The sequence below is a fragment of the Carassius auratus genome, unplaced genomic scaffold (assembly GCF_003368295.1).
Source record: "Carassius auratus strain Wakin unplaced genomic scaffold, ASM336829v1 scaf_tig00037790, whole genome shotgun sequence".
NCBI lineage: Eukaryota > Metazoa > Chordata > Actinopteri > Cypriniformes > Cyprinidae > Carassius > Carassius auratus.
Genome location: NW_020526407.1, coordinates 36,931 through 58,811, shown reverse-complemented (window position 1 = coordinate 58,811; position 21,881 = coordinate 36,931). Strand labels below are relative to the sequence as shown.

The 21,881-nt window shown below is 36.4% G+C and overlaps 1 protein-coding gene across 1 annotated transcript; it reads left to right on the top strand.

The window, feature by feature from the left end:
* The first annotated feature begins 12,634 nt into the window (after positions 1 to 12,634).
* On the top strand, positions 12,635 to 14,929 carry LOC113083333 (brain acid soluble protein 1 homolog). The gene has a single exon (XM_026254486.1). The coding sequence runs from the start codon at positions 12,667 to 12,669 to the stop codon at positions 13,252 to 13,254; it is 588 nt and encodes a 195-aa protein (XP_026110271.1). The 5' UTR covers positions 12,635 to 12,666; the 3' UTR covers positions 13,255 to 14,929.
* The last annotated feature ends 6,952 nt before the right edge of the window (positions 14,930 to 21,881 follow it).

Here is a 21,881-nt window from a genome sequence, read left to right as displayed (position 1 = left end):
GGAGCCGAAGCTTATAAATAATATACACACGATAAATCCTTCTAATTAATTTAATACTGTATGTACATATATTTGCTTTACCATTTGTGATGCTATACAGTGCCAAAGAGACAGTTTCTTAACTCTGTCACTTAATGTAAAGTGAACAGGGTTTAGTTTTTTTCTCTCCATATCAATGCGCCTTTTATGACAGTATTTCTTTTCTTATTATTTAATCTATTTATTATTTCAAGCTACAGCCGTAATTGCCTGATCCTTTGTCTCTGCAGAGCACATGCGCATTGCGCGTAGGGTGTGGATGGACAACTGATGCTTTTACCTTCTATATCTCTCACATTGTCTACTAATGATCTGTTTTTTTAACGCACAACTGTATTTATATTTTAATATTATTTTCCGCGGCTGGTGTTTATTAATATTCCGTTTGTAGAGGAATCTTTTTTACATTTCACGGCGATGCCGCAGACAATGAACCGAGTGTGGGGAGGGGGGGGGGGGGAATCTAGTGCTCAGAACCCCTGCACACTAAATCACACCGTGCAAAACGTCTCCACCCAAATGTATTTTTTTTTCGTCTGGATGAGAGTCGATATTATGGGATGGGACGGAGGTGAGTTTGAGAGAAGGAGCGGGCGCTTGATGAGCGAGAGGCTTCATAATCCACGCGTTCACACGCAGCAATAAACCGCTGCTTGAATGAGTCACGCGTTTCAACCTGGAAACATCCAACCACACTGAGAACTGAGCGCTGGTTTGGCCTAAAAATGAAGGTGTCCATTTACCAAATTGTTGAATTTTAAATGTTTAAAACACTAGAAATAATTAGGTGCTACCACAATAAAAATGCATGGTGTAAAAACTAATTCAAACTCATTGGCTATTGATCTTCCATGATCTGGATTGATGGCATACAAAATTGTTATAATGGTTGCTGCACTATGGAAATAGCATCTTTCCCTCTCTATGTGCAAGTTGGAGAGAGAGAGATTGAGTGATAGAGATAAATGAATATCTACATCATTTCAGGTCTCATTTATTTGTTCAGTGCATTTGTATAATGCAGAAGAGCCTGAAGGCAACTCATGCAGGAGGCAATCAGCCACCAAAAATAATATCAACCCTGCATGAGTGAGTGCCAACATTTACAGATCTGCACCTTGGGCTCGGAGCGCTCTTGAGTTGCATTAGCAATAATCTTGATTAAATGCGTATTTTAGAATGTGAGATTCTCTGTATACTAGGTCATCCACAGAAAACAAAAAGAGCAGTCAGGTGATGTCAGTGCGAGACGCCCAGCTGGAGTTTTTTGTGTTGCAATAGCAGAGGAGAGCAGGACTCAGGAGGAAGCAGTGAAAGTGAGAAAGACCTTCATTGTCTGTTGGGTAGTCCATGATTGCAGATTTTACAGTCTGAATCAGTGCTCATCATTCTAGTTTCAGCAAAAGAGTTGAGAAAGAATGGATTTTCATTTCTGAGCTTCTTTTTTTTTTTTTGCATTGTAGAAGGAGAGGAAACAGTAGAAGGAAACAGGGATGTGATCAGTTAAATAAAAGAAAAAAATAAGGAAAACTAGTTTTTTTGGTTGTTGTTGGCCCATTCAATATACAACAATAACAATAATAATGTTATTTTTATTGTTGTTATAAATAAATATAATAATTTATTATTTAAATAAAATACATTACATCAATAAATAAAAATTACTATTAATAATAATAAACAATACTCTACTGTAAAATAAAAATAAGATGCAAAATACGTACGAATAAGTACATATTAGTGCAGTTTCCAACAGAAATTAGCACTTCAAAACGGCATGCTTGGGATTGCATTTTGTGTCATTCTCTTTTGTTCATACTATTGAGTAGGTTTAAGTGTAGTGCAGATGGTACATTATTTTAAAATGTCACGGAGCATTAGAGTTATAGCGCCACTCAACGAGCATTTCAAGTCATATAAAACATACCATAACGTACGTTCATCTGTTCTAGGGAACAAAACCGAACACTCTTTTAGCACCACCACCACCACTCTGGGATTTCACATCGAAAGTGTTGCTACGTATTTCACTTCTTGCTAAAAAGTTCCCACGAGTATGTTTTCTTCATGAGATCAGGCTTGTTTAGGTGACCCAAACTTTCAGAGAGGAAGTTTGTGTGAAGCAGCATTTACTGTGAACCGAGCCACTCCAGGTCTCTGAATCTTTAGCTGCTCACGAGTAAATAAACACAGTGCCGTGTTTCCCTCTGAAACACAGTAGCCAATTATTGGCCAGCTAGCAAGTTTCACCATATATACTCACCAACACCATTTTTTACTTGTATTTGGTGCTTGGTGTTTATTTTAGACTCTGGCTGAAATGAAGTAAATGTACTTGAAAACACAGCATTTTTCTCTCTCGGATTCGCACAGTTCATACTCCAGGTCAGAAAATACGGAAATATATTTATGTTGTGATATCCTACCTTAAATGTGCCACAAATCATCCAAGGCATTGCTCTAAAATGTAATACTTAATTTGGTGCACCAAGTGCTTTTTCATCTGAAAATTTTTAGATAACTGTGATCACAGTTTTCAGTGTTTGTCAGAAGAAGAGCGGGATAGACATGAAAGCAAGAGAGAGAGAGAGAGAGGAAGGAGTCAGTGAGACAGGATGGCACTGACAGAGACAAAGGCAGCTCAGCCAAGCAGAGCTTTGAGTGTGTGTGTGTGTGTGTGTGTTTGTTTGAGGAAGATCATTGAAAGGGACAGACAGTTCAAGAACATCTGAGACAGTCCTAAATTAGAGATGAATTCAAAATCAGTGTTATTTCTGGACTTGTCAATTACAAAAAATAAAAAAAGGAAGAATTTCAAAGTCTACGTACCAATTCTGTCAAACCATTTTTAAAGACTTCAGATTAGTGAAGCATTATTTTATTATTTGATATTTTCCTGAGGCAGCCTTAGTTTTGCTGGCAGAACTTGATAAGTTTTAGTGTCAGTCACTAGTCAGGTTCTGTCCCATCATGCTTTGCGCTCTGTGTTCACTGTGTGGAAATTAATTGGTGGCTTTATGTGGTGCAGTACTGAGCCACTGAGCCTGATATTGTTGCACATTTACATTTTTACAAAGCACATTTCAAGCTTTCAGAACAATTGTTTGGCTTTTAAAATCATTTATGGCTACGTACACATTGCAGCTAAATTCGGGTGTCATTTCACCTTTTTACAGAAAAGGTTCTGTACACACACAGTTCAGAAATGTAGGGGAGTGACAACTGAATTGACTCCTGAAGAATGCAGGTAGTGACAACTCTACACAGTGTGTACAGAACCCAATGAATGATGTATTTGAATGTGTTTCAGCGTATGTGCAGGGAAAGAAAATACAGGGTTTTGTCTCATTAGGGTTGCCAGATCTTTATAAAAAACAACAACCAATAAGAACAAACCCATAATAAACTTAAATTCAAATGCGTCATTTTGGAAATAAGCCACATACCGAAATATAGTGATCTGCACTTTCCTATTTTATTGACTCCATAAACTGTATATATCTATGAGTCAAGCCCAGAGATGCTTAATAATACATGGACATGGCACCCCTTCAAGAGCACTGTTCAAAGCAGACTTCCAAACATAACACGATGGCTCAGTTGATGGTGGTTTAGTTGAAATCTGTTGGATAAAAATTGACATTTTTTGTAGTGGCAATGCTTTTGCTGGTTGTTTGCTGTTTTTTCACTTGTCTTTTTTTCATACAATACACAGCCATTAGTTGTGAAAGCTTGAGAATTAAAGGAACAGTTCTCCCAAAAATGAAAAAAATTGTGTGAAAATATTTCTGTGGAATCTTAAAGGAGATTTTGCAAAATGCATTGTATAATAATATATACATACAAAATAACACTGACTATTGAATTGCATTTTATGTATAAAACAGATGCTAAATATCTTTCTATGATTATGTGTTAATTACCTGTGGATAAGCAGCAGCCCAGATTCCTCGATTCTGATATTGTGTGTGTCATCATGGAATCTCTCTCTGGGTTGCCATGACAATGACCTGAAGGAAGTGTGAGAATGAGCCAGAATGGCAGCTCTCCTATGGTTCCTACGGCAACAGCCAATCAAAGGCCAGACCCCCACCGACCCCACCTGTCTGTTACAGTCCCTTGGAGAGAGATGCACAGAAAACACAGCATTAGAGCTGGATGAGAGCAATGAACAGGCTAAATCTGACAATGACCAAAAGACATACTGTACATAAATGACATCAAATAATAATACATGTCATCTGTCAGAGAGTGATGGATGTAGTCTGGTATCACTGTATTTGAATAGCATAGAGCCTTGTGAAAGTACAGACAGGAGTGGGGGCATATTTAAAAAACACTTGTGTTGTGTTCAGGACATCGACTATATAATCAAGGCCTAATGAACAATGCAGTCCCTTCTCGTTTGGACAGCAAGTTTCCCCACAAGAATGAAAACATTAAACACTGTGTGGATTTGTGTGTGTCCGTTTTTGTCCCTGGTGATATGGGAATTATGTTTAGACTAAGCCTAGATCTCAGATACTTAAAACAGTAATATACATCTTTTTTTAACTTAATGAAGTCAGATATGAAATCTTAACCAACATCTAAACCACCAGATAGATGTCAGGTACAAATATGTGGGAGTTTATTCATCTATGAGGATTTTTTATTAAAGATTTCAACTCTTTCTTATAAATTCTTGGAAATATTTTGATATATGCCTTTATAATTTATTTATTTTTTTGTCACTCTTTTTGAAACGTGTTCTATGCACATATTTTATTGTTTCACCGGAAATTTGATCCTAAAATATTAAAATGAATCATAAAATATTATTAACATTTTTAAAACTGAGATGGATTGTGTAGAAATTATTTATGTCCACTATAACATTGGCTGTATCATTTCGATCACAACCAATAATAGAATTAGAATTAGAGGCATCTGTAATGCCTGTATATTGACATTGCTATAGGTGACAAACATTTAGCCTATATGCATGTTCAAATGTGGAAGCTCGCATCTCATTTTATCAAGCCTCTGTCAGTAACACGATTTATGGATGTTTGTACTTGAAGGACATGACACAATCAAATCTCCTGCTATCCTGAAACACATATAGATACAAGGCTGCAACTCAGGGTGAGGCTTAGGGATTGTGTGTGTGTGTGTTACTATCTCAGACTGGCTCCACTGAGGGTGTTTTTAGGACCCATGACAGCCTTAAATAAACACACACACACTCAAAGTCAAAGTGCATTTTACCATCAGAGAGCAGCTAAACAGTCATCAGAATAATGCAGGGTCTGCACAACACCGAAGAAAGAATCTCAAGGTCTTTGTGTGCCTGAGCATGATTTTGTCTGCCAGTGGTGTTTATGTTCTCTAGTCGTTGTTTTCATTAGAGCAATTTCCATCCTGAGAGATGGCCGTGTGTGTGAAGGATGACGGATCTTACCAGGCCAAAGTTTTCACAGTTCTCAAGACACTGTCCAAATGAGTTAGTAAACTACCTCAGCACTTCCAAATACTCTTGTTGAAAAACTCAGGGATTTTGGAGTAAACCCATATCTGCTTTGCTCTCTTTCTCTCTCTGTCTGTCCAGTTGAACTCTATTTATCTTAGTTCTGGTTGTGAGACTGTTTTATTGCATCTGAGTTCATTTAAAATCTTCCCTCGCACTACTGTTTATGTTCCTGAAGTAGATGTTTCTGAGACCAAGTTAAATAGACTACGATACACACAAACACACACACACACACACACACACACACACTCAAGGTCCTGATACTTTCATATCATTCAAGAAAATAACCCTAAAATAATAACCTTGTAAAAACAATACAATATGAATAGTCAAGGCACATTCTTGTCATACTAGGTTTATCTTACATTTTCAGACTCAATAATTTGGAAGCTCACCAGTTATTCCAATTACTGGGGGTTTGAGCAGATGTTTATCTGTTGTTTCTTGTAAAGCGCTAAAGCGGTAAAAGCGCTATATAAATCAAACTCAACCCAACTGCATCATCATTAACAGCTGCTTTCTTAGGATTTTAAAATGGCAGCACATTTAGTCAAGATACACATTTTTTTTAGTTTGTTAACTGTCTATCTAGTTTAATGTTGGTAAGATTTTAAGGTCAGTTTGATTCTTATAGTCTCATGCACATTTATTGAATGAATAATAAGCTAAAAAAAATTACATTGTGAAAGTGAAGTGACATACAGCCAAGTATGGTAACCCATACTCAGAATTTGTGCTCTGCATTTAACCCATCCAAAGTGCACACACACACACAAATTTTATGATGATTTATAGTAACTTTTTATTTCAATGTATTAAAATATCGCCCTTGTTTAATTTGTTCTTCATGGCAAAGATGAATTTTAAATCTTCAGTGTCACAAGAAATCATTTCTAATTTGCAAGAACTTTAATCAAATAAAAAAGTAAATGAATAAATTGTATTATTTACAAAATTACAATTGTAGCTCTTCACATTTAGCTATGGCTATAACTTTATTATGACTAATTTATTTTATAGTCTCAAGCATTCAGAAATCATGCAAAAGGAAATTAAGCATAAAACCATGGTTTATTTTTGTAAGGGTTGTGATATGCACGTTTTTTGTTGAATAAATGATAAAGGCTGTGTCATATATAGCAAAAAGGTGGCCAAAAATGAAAGATTAAGTGAATATTTGAATTAAATGTTTGGTCAGTAGCCTAAACAAGGATTTGATCGTCCTGTAAGTGTAAAAGCAGCAATTACATGGCTCCCTTTGCAGGCATTTGTAATAACATGTACATAAATTGTTTATTTTGTATTTGCCTATATTATGTATTTAAACAGTGTTATTGTTAACCAATCATTATTGACTCATTGTTTTTTTATATAATGCATTTTCAGTCATTTTAAAGACTATTGGTGGCTTAGGTCTGTTTTTATAGCAACAACAATTTTTTTTTACAGTATATTAATACTTTTATGTAAATTATAATTTGAATAAACAAAACCATGGTTAATTTGCAGTTACCATGGCTACAAGAACGATGATTTGTGGTGTTATTGTTAAAACCTTGGGTCATTTTCGTAAAGGAACCTGAAAAAAAAAACTTTCACAGGATTGTCCCTGAAAGTGTTAAACGGGCCTCGTTTTTACCTAAATTATTTATAATTTATTTTAATATATATTAAAAATGTATAAGGTGTGCATTGTAGCTGACTCCTAAATGAAACATTACAATTGTATTAAGACTGCAAGTCTTTCTCATCGAATGCTATTGAGCTTCAAATTTGCGTTTGAGCCCATGTGAAAAAGTAATAAATATCAAACATTCAATTCATTTGTGCATTATAGCTGACACCTAGATGAACAATTACAGTTGTTTTTATGACTGTAAGTCATTCTCCTCAAATGCTACTGACATTAGAAAAATGTATACCAATATCGCATGTAACTTTAGAGACGGTCCCTAAATTTGAGACTCTCGAACGTCCAACGTCAAGCCAACTTTATGCCTGTGTTTTTTTTTTTTTTTTACTTTCTTCAGTTTTCTTTTCTATGTGAAGGATTGCTGATGTCTTTTACATAGTAAAAGACATCAGCTTTTGATCAATATAATGTCTCCTTGCTGAATAAAAGTATTAATTACTGACCACAAACGTTTGAGTGGTAGTAAACTAGCAGAATGAGTAAATCTCGTTTTGTAGGATCATTACAGAGCACTATATTCATGAAACTCAGCAATATTTGCCTACTGCAATTGGTGTCACTATTAAATTACATTTTATAGGTGATTTGTGTAGATTTTTCTGCTGATAATGGCGGCAATATTAATTTATTAAATGATGGAGAAGAGCTCTTTAACAAGGCACCCAGACATGCAGTGGGGTCAAGTTCATTTTAAAAGAGCCAAATAAACTAAAGCACTTAGATAAAGTATGGCAGATTGTAGTAGTCTGCCTTATCCTCCCCAACCTAGCATTTAGAAGTGGCCTGTAAGATGGGGATTTTTTGCCTGCAAATTGTGTTCATCAACAATTTTGTGGCCAAATTCACACTGTTACCTAATTTGCATAATTCCTTTCGTGAATTATGCACTGAAAAAATGCAAATAAATTGCTTTTAGCAGACACAATTCATCTTTCCCGTTTTGGTTTTAGTTCCATAGTGTGCAGTTAATGGTTCTGTGAAAGTTAATAAGAGTCTAAAACATGTTCACTGATCAGGAAGGAAGAGTGCTCACTGGACACACAAAGTTATGGCCAAGAACAATTTTTGTTTGTTTGTTTTGTTTTGGTGTGGGAAGTTGGGAAATTAAACAAAACTATTATTAGGCTACCTGGAGTGACTCTTTCTGTCAACAATCATCCTGAAACCACGTCTAACATATGGCCTTTAACTCCTGATCTGTGTTGACAAGAAAAATCAATAAAACAAACACAATCACAATAATCATCATATGACTCATCACTGCATATTTACTCTTCACTTCATTTTGCCCCATCAAATGAAAAACAGAAGCTTCTGGTTTCTCTGTCTGCTCAGTGTTCTGGAGTTATTCATTAGCCTGAGCTGCTGTTTACGTAGAGGCCTGAGCCCTGGCCAACAATGTGCTAATGTGTGTGTGTTTTGTTTGAGTACGTCTCTAGGGACAGATCTAAAGTTATTAGAGTGTGTGTGTTATAAACTTTGACCAGTCACATTCTCTACTCCCACCACTCAAGTCCAGTCCTCACTAAAACATCTCAGAGTTGTGGCTCCACACTGCCTCCTGTTGACCTGGAGATAAAACAACAGTGTCTATATTCAACATGCAAGCACACACATGCACAAATGAGTGGGATTGTGAGAGACAGAAAGATATAAATCATGAGGATATGTATAATTAACTTATCTTCTACCCATTCATGCTTATTTTACCCTATGTTCATATATATTTAGGGTCCATAATATTTAGAATAGCAAGTTTGTTGCATACAAACGTGTGTTCAGCCAGTACACAACACAAGCCAATAAAATGATTCAAATACACACTGAGAACTGAAAAAAGTAATATGTGAGTTAATATGTAATATCTGAATAAGGTAACATACATGTTTTTGTCCATATCTAATGTAGTTTATTGTATTTGAATATGAAACACTGTAAGTTTGTGTTTGCTCCCAGAATGCATTTCTGCTGTTACAGCACAGTGATTGGGCCAGATTTTCTGCTCCAGTTCTCAACCCCCCTCCTCTGCCTCGAGTCCAATGTGTGTGTGTGTGTGTGTGTGTGTGTGTGTGTGTGTGTTGAGTTTTAGAGTTACATAAGCAAATTCAAAGCTGCACACGTTTATATGGCAAAACAGTTATATATGTGTGTGTGTGTGTGTGTGTGTGTGTGTGTGTGTGTGTGTGTGTACAACTAATCTATCAAGTTAGTTTTAAGTTTTGAACAGTAAGTTTTTCTAAGCATCCTATTCATCAAAGTATCCTAAAAAAGGCACCATGCATGGTTTCACTGAAATATTTAACAGCACAGCTGCAAGATTTAATCTTTAAACAGTAGTGTATATACATCAAATATAAATAACTAAGAGTTAATAAATTATAATTTTATCAATATTTTTTTCAATTACATGTGCTCAATGCTGTTTGCACTTCAAATAGTGCAAATTGATGTCTGTGTGATGTATGCCACACATTGTGTGCAAAAATGTTTAAAATATATAAAAGAACAGATATAAACAGTACAATCCAATATGCAATAAAACAAACAAAAGAGTTTCTGGTAAAAAAAAAAAGAAAAAAATACAAAAGAAAAAAATTCAAAGGAATTTTCTAAGCATCTAAAGGTTTAATCTTACTGATGCATTGAGCATCAATGTTCAGTCTTCCCTTAAAGTGGGGGGGTGAAATGCTATTTCATGCATACTGAGTTTTTTACACTGTTAAAGAGTTTGATTCCCATGCTAAACATGGACAAAGTTTCAAAAATTAAGTTGTACGTTTGAAGGAGTATTTTTGTTCCCAAAATACTCCTTCCGGTTTGTCACAAGTTTCGGAAAGTTTTTTTTCGAGTATGGCTCTGTGTGACGTTAGATGGAGCGGAATTTCCTTATATGGGTCCTAAGGCACTTTTGCCGGAAGAGCGCGCGCTCCCGTACAGCGAGGCTGAGCACAGACATTTCACTGATCAGAGCGATTCACTGATCAGAGCGAGAGCGTCGCGAAAAGTCACAAAAGAAGTGTATTTTTGGTTGCCAGGGCAAGACAACCCTGCACAGATTACAAAAAAAAAAACAGCATTAAGGGACCAGTGGATGGAGTTTATTTTTACAGAGCATCAACGGAGTGTTTTTGTCAAGGCCCAGTTTGACGACGGATTTGCGTATCGTTTATTTCTTAAGGATGATGCAATCCCAACGAAAAAGGGTCACGATCGTGTGTTGCATCCGCAGGCGGTGAGTAAAACTGCTTCAAATATCTCTGCCTCCTTGTTAGTGCGTCCCCTCCCATGCCGGAGACCCGGGTTCGAGCCCCGCTCGGAGCGAGTCGTTGCTGCTGCTGCTTTCGTTCAGTTTCAGCCTCGGGATCTGATTCTGATCATTAATAAACGGCTGAATCTGACTGTAAGCCATGGTTTGTTTTGGATGATGGTTTTTCCCTCACGGTAATGTCACAGTTTCCACATGCTCTCAACGCAAAAGCCAACTGGCGCTCGTGATTCTTTAGCTCCGCCCACACGTCACGCCTCCAGCCGCTCGTGTTTTTCCGGGAAAAATCGGTACAGACTATCTTTCTCTTATGAATATAATAAAACTAAAGACTTTTTGGAGTTATGAAGGATGCAGTACTACTCTATAGGTACTCAAGATTAACAGGAAGGATATTGAGTGAAAACGAGCATTTCACCCCCCCTTTAAGCTAAACTCTTTTTGCAATGCTCTGTAGTGGAGCAGAAGCGAAAAGTGCAGTTCATCCTTTAATTTTCAATTTGGCAATGAGTCTTTTGAATACTAGGCTACTTGTACACACTGCATAGACAGTTTACAAGCCACACCAGCATCAAATGTATTACCAATCAGCAGGTTTCACACAGTCAGTGAATTTCAAGCCTCCTGTACAGATGAGACAGCTCACAGACGCGCACACACTGCAGTGTATTGTTTAACGCTGAAACAGCGTGCTGCTGTCTGCTTGACTCAGTGGAGACAGGACAGATAGTGTCTATTGTTCTCTTGCACACTGCAAGGAAAGATTTCCATGTTTCCATAGTCATATGTGTGTGAAGCACTCAACTCACATGATTGTGGTTGGCTTCACATGATTACTGTTCTCCTTCTGTCTGGAGAATAACTGTATGTGTGTGTGCAAGTATGTCATTACACAGATGGTTATTGAGCTCAGGAACGCTAAAGCAGCCAACAGGGACATTGGAGTAAGTGTGAGAGAGAGAGAGAGATCCTTATTCGGAATGGGTCACGTGAGCACCCAGTTGCCTTGGTAACTGAGGTTCTGAATTGCAGGTAGTATGGCTCAGAGATGCAGTCCTCTAAAACCCCCTCCATCTATCCAGATAACCATCAGCGCTAGAGTCTGATTTCTGATTAATGATCTAGTTTTGATGCATGATATGATAGAACCTTGACAGGCTGTCTCAGAGATTTGAGTTTAGCCTTTATTAGCTCTCTGTTTCAGGATTGAAGCGCATGTGCTAAAATAAACTCAGAGCAGAACATACAATGTATATTCAATTCATCCTATTTTGTTTTGCTGTCTCTCATTATGAAACCTTGCACAGACCTATTTGCAGACAGGTTTTTTTTTAGTACCTGTTAAAAGCATGAATTACATTTTTCTTCAGTCATTCTGATTATGCAAGACGTAGTGTTTGACATGCTACACTTCCCAGAGGAGAATTTTTTTGCTCAGTGGTTGCTCTTTGCTCGTGGCTCAGGAAGCAATAGAGGAACCTTTTTAAAATCGGTCTTTGATGTTTCTGCTAAAATTCCTGTGGAATTAAAGCCAGAAACACTTTAGATAGCTGTTGACACAAAATAGAATAATATTACAGTATTTTATAGTAAAGTATAAAGCAAAGTAAAGCCAGATGGTCTGTAGAACTAACAAAATAAAACTTAGATTTCACAGTCCTATATGATTAACATTTTAGGAATATATTTATTATGTAATTTTTTTTATAGTATAAATTGGGTCTACATAGAAGAAGTAAATTTAAGGGATGGGAGCTCACTAAAATTGATCATATTTGGGGGTCTGTGGCATCCAAAAGATTGTATTCTATTGGTATAGCATTATATAGTTTACTTTTGAATATTTTACGATAGTCAAGATTATCTGGAAAGAATTAAATGAATATACATTTTTAATTATAATCTCGTTTTGCAGACTGGTAAATGTATATTGGCAAATCTAAACACAGATTGAGACATTGTCGAGATGTTTGAGTTTTCTAGGATCCATTTCTTAAAAACATTTTATCCCACTGCAGTTTGAGAAATAACAAAAGATCTCCTTTATGATTTTAGAGTTCAAACAAAAAGATGAAACGGACAGTTCAAGAACTCATTCTGGGTCATTTCAGCCAGTGTTGATTGTCCTGTTTCTCTCTTTCACAGGTCAGAGGTAAAATGGGAGGGAAGCTGAGCAAAAAGAAGAAGGGATACAATGTGAACGACGAGAAGGCGAAAGAGAAGGATGCAAAGACGGAGGGAGCGTCGGCGGAGGAGGGCGAAGCTCCGAAGGAAAACAATGAGGATGCCCCTGCTGCCACCGAGACAACCAATGACACCTCGGCGGCCGCTAAAGAAGCCACGCCCACCGCCGATAGCAACTCCACTGCACCCAAGGAGGAGGATAAATCCGCCCCCCCTCCGAAGAAGGAGGAGCCTGCGGCCAACGCTAACGCTCCTAAAGCTTCTGACGCCAAGAGCAGCGAGGCTGCCAAAGCAGAACCCGCCAAGAGTCCAGATGCCCCTCCTGCCAAAGCAGAAGAAAAATCTGCCCCTTCTGCAGCTCCGGCCAATGAGAAAGAAGCTGTGAAAGAGCCCGCTAAAGATCCCGCCCCTCCTGTAGCCACAGCGACGGAGAGCAAGCCTGATGCTGAGTCTAAAAAGACTGAGGCTCCACCCGCAAAAGAGTCCGCCCCTGCAGAGCCAATCACCACGGAGGCCAGCCCCGCCCCCAACAAGGAGCAAGCAGTCGCTGTGCAGGATTAACAGAAGGAACAGTGACCGACAAGATTAATGACAAATGAAAAACCAGATCAAATCTAAATAATTAAAACTAGCCCGCCCATTTTAAACTATATCAGTAATTATAATATGAATAAAGATAATAGTAACAATAATGATTTTAACAGGCTGGACTTTGATCATTGTGTTGGTGATGGACATGATCATGGTGAATAAGACTGGCAGTGATATTATCTTTAATATCAAATTGAACTTTGATACAAACCACCAGCCCCCAACTCTCTCTCTTTATCTCTTTTCACCTTTCTTTCTACCTCCATTCAATGAGAGGTGGAATACAAACATGGAATCTATTCATTGCACCCTCTGAATCTCACTTCCCTCCATTTGAGTGTGATGTGATGGCAGCGGGAGGGGTTAATATATATGTGTGTGTGTGTGTGTGTTTGTGTGAATGCGTGAGTGACAGTAGTATTAATGGTAGTAGTCCAGCCTCCCTGATACATATTCCATATCTCCTGTTTGCTGCTTTCTAGTTAGTGATTGGCATTGTGTCTTTGCTTATCTCCCGACTTTCCTACTTTCTTTGTTTCTCTCTCTCTGTTTTTCTCACGTATCAGTGGAAACAAAATCAGTGTATAGCACAATGTATCAAACACACATGCACACAGGCACAGTATTGAATGTTAACAGTATTAGTGTATTGTAAAGGAATAGTTCACCCCAAAATTATGATCTAAACCTGTTTGACTTTTTGTCATCTGCAGAATGCAAAAAGAAAGAAGCTGAACGAACGGCTCATTTCCTTAGACAAAAGTGAATGGGGACTACATCTGTCAAGGTAGATTTTGAGTAAAAAGCTATTTAGATTTCAAAGAAGACTTGGAATATAGTGCACAAGCCGTATAGACTACTTTTTGAAGCTTTTATGGTGCTATTTTGTCCTTTTTGGAGCTTGACAGACTTTGGTCCCAATCCACTTTTACTGTATAGAAAAGAGCAGTGTGCATATTTTTCAAAACGTTTCCTTTTGTGTAACATGTAAGAAAGTAAGTAATACAGGTTTGATGTGAAGAGAAGTCATTTTAATTTTAAGGTGAACTATCCCTTTAATTGGATGTTTGAAGGTTAATTTAAAGTGTGTACATGTTTGGAGAGATCTGGGAGTATGAAGTGAGTGTGTGTATGGAGTTATGCATGGTATGAGCATGCATTTACTGCATGTGTGTGTGTGTGTGTGTGTGTGTTAACAGAGTTCTGGTCTTTCTGTACTTTGAAAGCAGCAGATGTCATGATATCAGAAAGACAGAGAGAGAGAGCCTCCAAACTCACCAAACAGGACACACTTCACACACACCGATCTCTCAGTATGCTGACAGAACAATGTGAGCGTTGTGTGTATCTGTATGTGTGAAGCTGTGTGTGTGTTTTGCATGTCAGTGGTTGGCCCTATCGTTGTGTATTTTTGGTTGCTGTGGAGATAATGTTGCTACAGGTGATATTTTATTTGAATTAACACACACGCTCTCTCTCTCTCTCTCTCTCTCTCTCTCTCTCTTTCTCTCTGTTACTTTCTCTATCATTCCTTTTATTTCCAAAATTCCCTGGTAAAATAAAATGACAGAACTGAGATATATGTACTTGTATACATGGAGCAACATTAATAAAATGAAAGAAACAGACTGAAAATCAGCTAAAATGTCTTGATTTTTTGTGTTTTCATAAGCTCACACATTCAGTACTTCTTATTTTCTATATAACACATTTGAATATATTTTAATGTTCATGACAGTTCAAACAAATCAATACTTCAAAGCATGTATTTTGAATAAAAAAAAAAAACTAGTCTAATTTTACCTGCAACAAATCTAAACTGTTATGTAAGCTGTCATTAAACTGCAATACAGGCACAGAAGACACGTTTGAAGTAGGATATATACCAAAAGCAGTGCATTTACACACTTTATAATGTGGCACAGGGGAAGAAGGAATGTGTTTGCACAGGAGTCACGACAGTGGGAAGAAATGTTAAAGAGAAATGCTAATATTCTTATTCAAGCACTAAATCTGACACTGTACAAACTACTAATAATTTAAACTAATTCACCAAGAATCAAGCCACTTTTCTCAAGCTATTAGGAAGGACTGGATTCTAATATTGTATATAAAATATAAATACATATCATATGTATTGATAATTTCATTTCCCTTATTTTGTAAATCATGTTTGAGCTATACTTAATAGATTGCTACACTAATGACAACAGACAGTTGACCTTTTTGCTCTGAAATATCGCACCAAATACCCAAAGTAACCACAACAACAACTTGAGTGCTAGCAAAATATTGAGCCATTGCAAAAAGCTTGATTGACAGGTGATCTGACCAACCGTAATCCGCCATTTTATCCCACATATCAGACATGAGAGTAGATTGAAAAATGATGTGTATTAATGTCTTTCCGCTGTTTGAAATGAAATACATTCTGATGTTCATTCATGTTCATTTTCTGCTTTAGGTAAATATGAAAAGATGATTGGTTCATGTGCCGCTTGAACTGAGGCGCTACAGCGATCTGTCATGACACATTGAAAAGCCACAAAATGCTATTTATTGTTTGAATTATTAAAAGAAAAAATATTTTAAACCTGAAACCACGTTTCATACCAGAAGTAACCAAGACAGTCTGGGAAAATAACAGCTCTCTGAATAACCGGAGAGCTCATCATTTTGACATTTTTTCTGTTATCTTTCACGCATGTAGAATCAAAAATATTTTTCTTCATACAATTTTGAGGTGATATTCATGTTTTTATCACAGTTTAATCAATGAATTATCCTGATGGAAACTCATGGCATTTGTTATTAGTTTATACATACGTTTTTATTTCACCACATTATTAGTTTATCCATACCCGTCTAGGATGGTTTTGATTTAAAAAAAAACATTTTTTGGGGGGACTTTATAATACTGAAGCTAGATAAACATTTGAGGTTATTTGTTGAAATATTTCAGGTCTTGTCTTCTTTTATCTCCATTTATCTCTCTCTCTCTCTCTCTCTCTCTCTGTGCCTCTTGTTTCTGGGTTGACTGGGTTCATGTATGACTGCCTTTGGGCCTTAGTAACGGTCGCCAAGCCTCTGATCCCATAGCAACCGGTCACTTGGTTTTGTTCGGCAGAAGGAGAGGAGAGGACACACACACACTTAACACACACATCAAACCAAATGTAACACTCCTACAGTTCTGACGAATGCACTGACTGTGGCCTACACAGTTCTCTATCTGTTCCCTACAGTTTAAAGAATACTGACTAAACCACAGCTCTGTTTCTAAGACCAGATTTAAGTTCCAGTGGGAATCTGGGAGCGATATCCGTGAAAGAAAGCTTATATTCTCATCACTTCCACACATAACAACCATGAATGAAACGGGCGCCAACATCAACATTAACACCTGATTGGATATGGCGGTAACCATGGATACCGGTCTTGCCTAGCAACAAGCCTGAATGCATACGTTGTAAACCCCGCCCACCTGACAGAACGCACATATGTGCTTTCTCGCACTCACATACCTGCACATGCTCACACACAGTCTCACATTTGTCACTATCCACCCACCTCTTGTTTTTTCTTCCTGTTTACACCCCCATGCTCCCCCCAGCCCGAATCAGTAGGGTCCCTGGAGGGAAAATTGCAACCTGTCATTGGCTGACTGCATCTCCATGGTGACGCAGCTGCAGCTGTGCTCCAGCAAGCAGCAGAGAAACACAGTGTGTGTAAATCTCATCCCAGCCCATAATGGTGTCAGATAAATTGAGATGAGAGTTCACTCCAGTCACCTGTGCAGGTGTGTTTAGTTATGCTAAAAATAGACCACAGCATATATTAGGCCCGCTCTACATCATGTCAGCTCAATTCTAGTTTCAGGCTCAAGCTAAAAGCTCCTGAGGGCTGCATCCTAAAGAAAATATGTTTCTGTTTGTTTGGCGGTTGCCCTTTCATTACTCAGTAGACTTAAAGAGTTAAAGGAAAATTACAGGTTAACCCCCTGGTGCTACTCATGAGTCAGTCAAAAATTACTTCTTTCTTTCCAATTGAAATAAATGTACTGTATTTTAGTTAGATTAATTAGTTTTTTTTAAGGTATTTTACTAAATTACATTTATAGCATAGTTATGACACATATATTACCTGTTTAGCATAGACTTGAAAATGAAATTTCTAAGTGAAACTGTCATAAATATTGAATGCTTTAGAGCACAGACTTAGGATCATTTTTTAAGACACCAAAAATAATTTATTATGAAAAGAAAATAATTACACAATGTTCTTGTTGTGAAAAATGCACAAAAATATATTTTTTTACATTTTATATTAAATACTGTACATATTTTAAAAACCTGTTATTTTTAAACTGCATCAAATTCAAAGCTGTATATCTAAAGTTGCATTACAAATTTGAGGTTGATATCTAAAAAATATAGTTCAGTGAGATTTAGTTTAGGAGCAGTTCCAAACGTTTCCAGATAAAATTGCTTTCAGTTCATTTCCAGCGTGGTCATTTTGACAAAGTGTGGCAAAAAAACAAAACAAAACAAAACATACAATCAATACGAATCACTTGCTAAAACAATAAATAAATGAATAAATAAACACTTTCAACTTTTCTAAAGTTAAAACAAATTTAACAACTAAGCTATTTTTGACCTTGCAAGTTTACATTTTAACATTTCAGATAACACACAAATCACAAAAGCAACACACCGTAGTTCATCTCAAAATTAAAATACTGAAATAATTTACTCACATATTGTTTTAAACCTGTACAAATTATTATTAAAATTGTAATTTTTTCAATGAAACACAGAATAAGATAATCGCAAAAATGCTGGTAGGTTACCACTGACTTCCATTGTATGTGTGTGTGTGTGTGTGGGGGGGGGGGGGGGGCTACAATTACAAAAAAAATTGATTTAATAGAGGCCTGCTTTTAGAGTATTTTAATATTTTCTCACATTAAAAATTTTGTGACCGTTTGACAGCTGTGAAGCTAAAATTGTCCAAAACTTTTCTGCTTTTCTTAAAGCTGGATGGCTGTTAAATTTAATGACATTTCTTAAAGGTTTATCCCAAAATAAACAAATCAGAGATGACAGTTTGACATATCAGTGCCTAAAGTACTGCCTGATGTATACCTAATATAGGAGATGGCAGAAGATGGAAGTTGCCTCGTGTGATCAGATGAGGCAGGTCAAGTTCACACATTCGTAGGTTGCTATGGCCAGGGGTGTAGAAATGATTTCTAAAAATGTTGGGAACACACAGATCTTTGGGCACAAAATCCTATCTTGCTTTTTATGCACAAGTGTTTCAGGAATTAACAAGCACCAAAAAAGGACAAAATCACCACAAAGCACAATAGTAAATACAAAATAGTAAAAATAAAATTATTTCATGTGCATTGTATTTTAAATCATCCAAAGCCATACATTAGCTTTGTGTGATAATATTAAGGTTGAAAAAATCCAATGCTTCAATGGATTTGGAATCTCTAAAAGAAAAATAAGAAAAATATATATATATTATTATTAACAATAGTTTATTTTATTATAATTATTTATGATTTAAATTAATATTATTTATCCATATTTTTATCTGTAGATTTTTCCTATTTGTTGTTTGAAAATTAGAAAAATATGTCTCATAGCTCTCAAATATAATTTAAGCATTCAAATAGTCAAACTTCACACTTTTTGTTTCTGTCCTGTGTTGAAATATTTACTGTTATATCAAAAAGTTTAAGAAGGACATATTTAAAGGTTTGTCCATTTTTTTTTGCCAATAACCATTGGTAATATCATAGTCATAATTTGCTTGCAGAGGACCTTAAAATATAATGATCATCTCCTGAAAAAACAGCAGGGCCTTTATGATGTACACCTCACCTACATTAAACTTGTCCTGTCTTCAGCCCATTCTAACTGAAGAGTATTTAAAAATTCATAAGCTTTCATGAATAATGCAGTACCTGAGTGGTGATCCAGGCTGCTGAGAGGCTGATGGGTGCTCGGCTCCTCCCTCCTCGTATCACAGGAAACATGACAATTGATTCTGTATTTGTGATTAAGAATGTCATATAGAATGATCGATATGGACTGCCATCTGCTGGAATTCACACACACATTCACAACAGCTGCACACTGGCGGGGGAGGGGCTTGCACTTCTGTTGCCAAGCAACAACAGATACACCATTCTCAGGATTGTGACTGAAATGAGAGAGAGAGTTAAAAAATAAATCAATACTTCTGTGTAAAACTGTCTTCAAAATAGTTTTATTCATGCTGTAAGTTTCAGGTAAACAAGTGAATGGTGTTGTGACCAGACTGTGTATGTATATAATGTGAAGAAAATATTGTTTTAACCAATTTCTACACAGAATTTGGCTTTCAAAAATAAACCTTCCCTCAGAAATATTCACTGAAAGACTAATAAAACTGTGACAACTAGCTCCAGTCACATCCCTTAGGCTATACATTTTAAATTTTCTTATAAATATTAACTTAAGGAATAGTTCACCCAAAAATTAACATTATGTCATTAATTACTCATCTTTGTGTCATTCTAAATCGGAAAAATGGATTATACCCGGTGGCCGACTGTCTTTAAATGGTTTAGCACCTTCTTACCTCTCGGACCTGTTGATAGTCCACCAACCTGCAAGAGCTCCCAGGTCTGCCAAGTGCCAACTTAAGGCTTAGTGGTTCCTAGACTCAAGTATAGGGGGATCGAGCATTCGGCATAGTTGCTCAGAGACTTCCTACAGAAATCAGAACTGCCCTACAATATCCATTTTTAAATCGTTAAAAACATTTTTATATGATCTGTCTTATTCATGATTTGCATACGCTCTGCCCTGTGTCTTGCGGTTTTATTTGTGACCTTGTCTTTGTTTTTAATTCTGTTTATGGTTACTTACTTTGTGCAGCACATTGATCAACAATAGTTGTGTTTAATTGTGTTTTATAAATTAACTGAAATTTAACATTGAAATTGAAAGACCCTGTTAATTTCCAGACAAATAAGGATATTTTTTATGAAATCAGAGAGCTCTCTGACCCTGCAGAGAGCAAGGGTTTTACCACATTCAAAGCTCAGAGAGGTGCCATAAACATCAGCAAGTTGTCCATGTGACATCATTGGTTCAATCGCTATGAGAATATTTTTGTGTGCAAAGAAAAAAAACAACAACTTTATTCAACAATGCTTCGTTCAACAATGTTACTCTCCATAATAGCGCTACTGTGAAACTGAGCAGAAGAATAAAAATTATTCCCGTAGCTTTGTTAAACTACGGTTGAACCACTAATGTCAGATGGATAATATGTTTTAATAATATCCTTATTACGTGTTTGTTACGAATTTCATAAAAATACATATCTTAATTTTTGTTCCAAAGATGAATGAAGGACTTATGGGTTTGGAACAACATGAGGGTGAGTAATTAACAACAGAATTTTCATTTTTAGGAGAACTATCCCTTTTAAATATTGCTATATATATATATATATATATATATATATATATATATATATATATATATATATATATATATATATATATATATATATATATATATATATATATATATATATATATATATATATATATATATATATATATATATATATATATATATATATATGTTGTAAAGGACTGTGATAACAAACAATGGACAGTGAATGCTATTGGTGGGCTTTTTAATTGACAGTTGAAACTACGAATCAGTACAGCTTTAGCGTCATCGGAAAGTAGTTCCGCCAAAGGATACAGAAGTGTGTTGCATCAGAAAGTTTCGTGCGGAGCTAATGAGTGTTCTCCAAAAGTTTATTTCAAGTGTGTGCGTGCAGCTAGAAGTAAGTTTAAATGTTCTTATCTTTGTTATTAATACATTTGTGTAATGTTGCGGTTTAATTTAATCCCAGACTTCAGATATTAATGGCAATACTGTATGCAATTGCCATTCCTTTGTGTGAATTAATGTAATTATGATAGTTCATGACAGCTGTTTATATGCTTATCAGAGCCGTTATGTGGATTATATGCGTATTTGCATGCGTACCTATAAATGCCTCAAAATTAACGTTCTAAAATTGCACCGTCATTTGTTTACATAAGACCGCCGGAATGGCGCTAATAATGTTACGGCCGCGGGTTCGAGTCCCGCTCAGAGCAGTCTGTACATAATGTTGATTTATTGTAATTATACATTGAATATAGTTAATCCTATTTAATGCCTTTGTAACTATATAATATTGTTGTAAATTTTTATTGTTGTTATACTTATTATTGTGTACCTTTATTTACCATTATTGTGTGTATCCTTTCAGAACCACACATACCCATCTACAGTGGAGAATAAAAATTAAAGAAGAAACATCAGAGTCATTGCATTCTAAACCGGATGTGCCATAGTGATTGCAAACCTTTACTAACCAGCCCCAAATAAATACCTCAAAACATATGGTCCTTCGAGCCGGAGTGCAATTGCTGTGGAATTGATAAAATGTCTTCTGACCAAAGGAGTAGAGAAGGAAGGCCTGCTGATGTGCGTCCTAAACGACAAGTGCGACCACCAGCCTGGTTG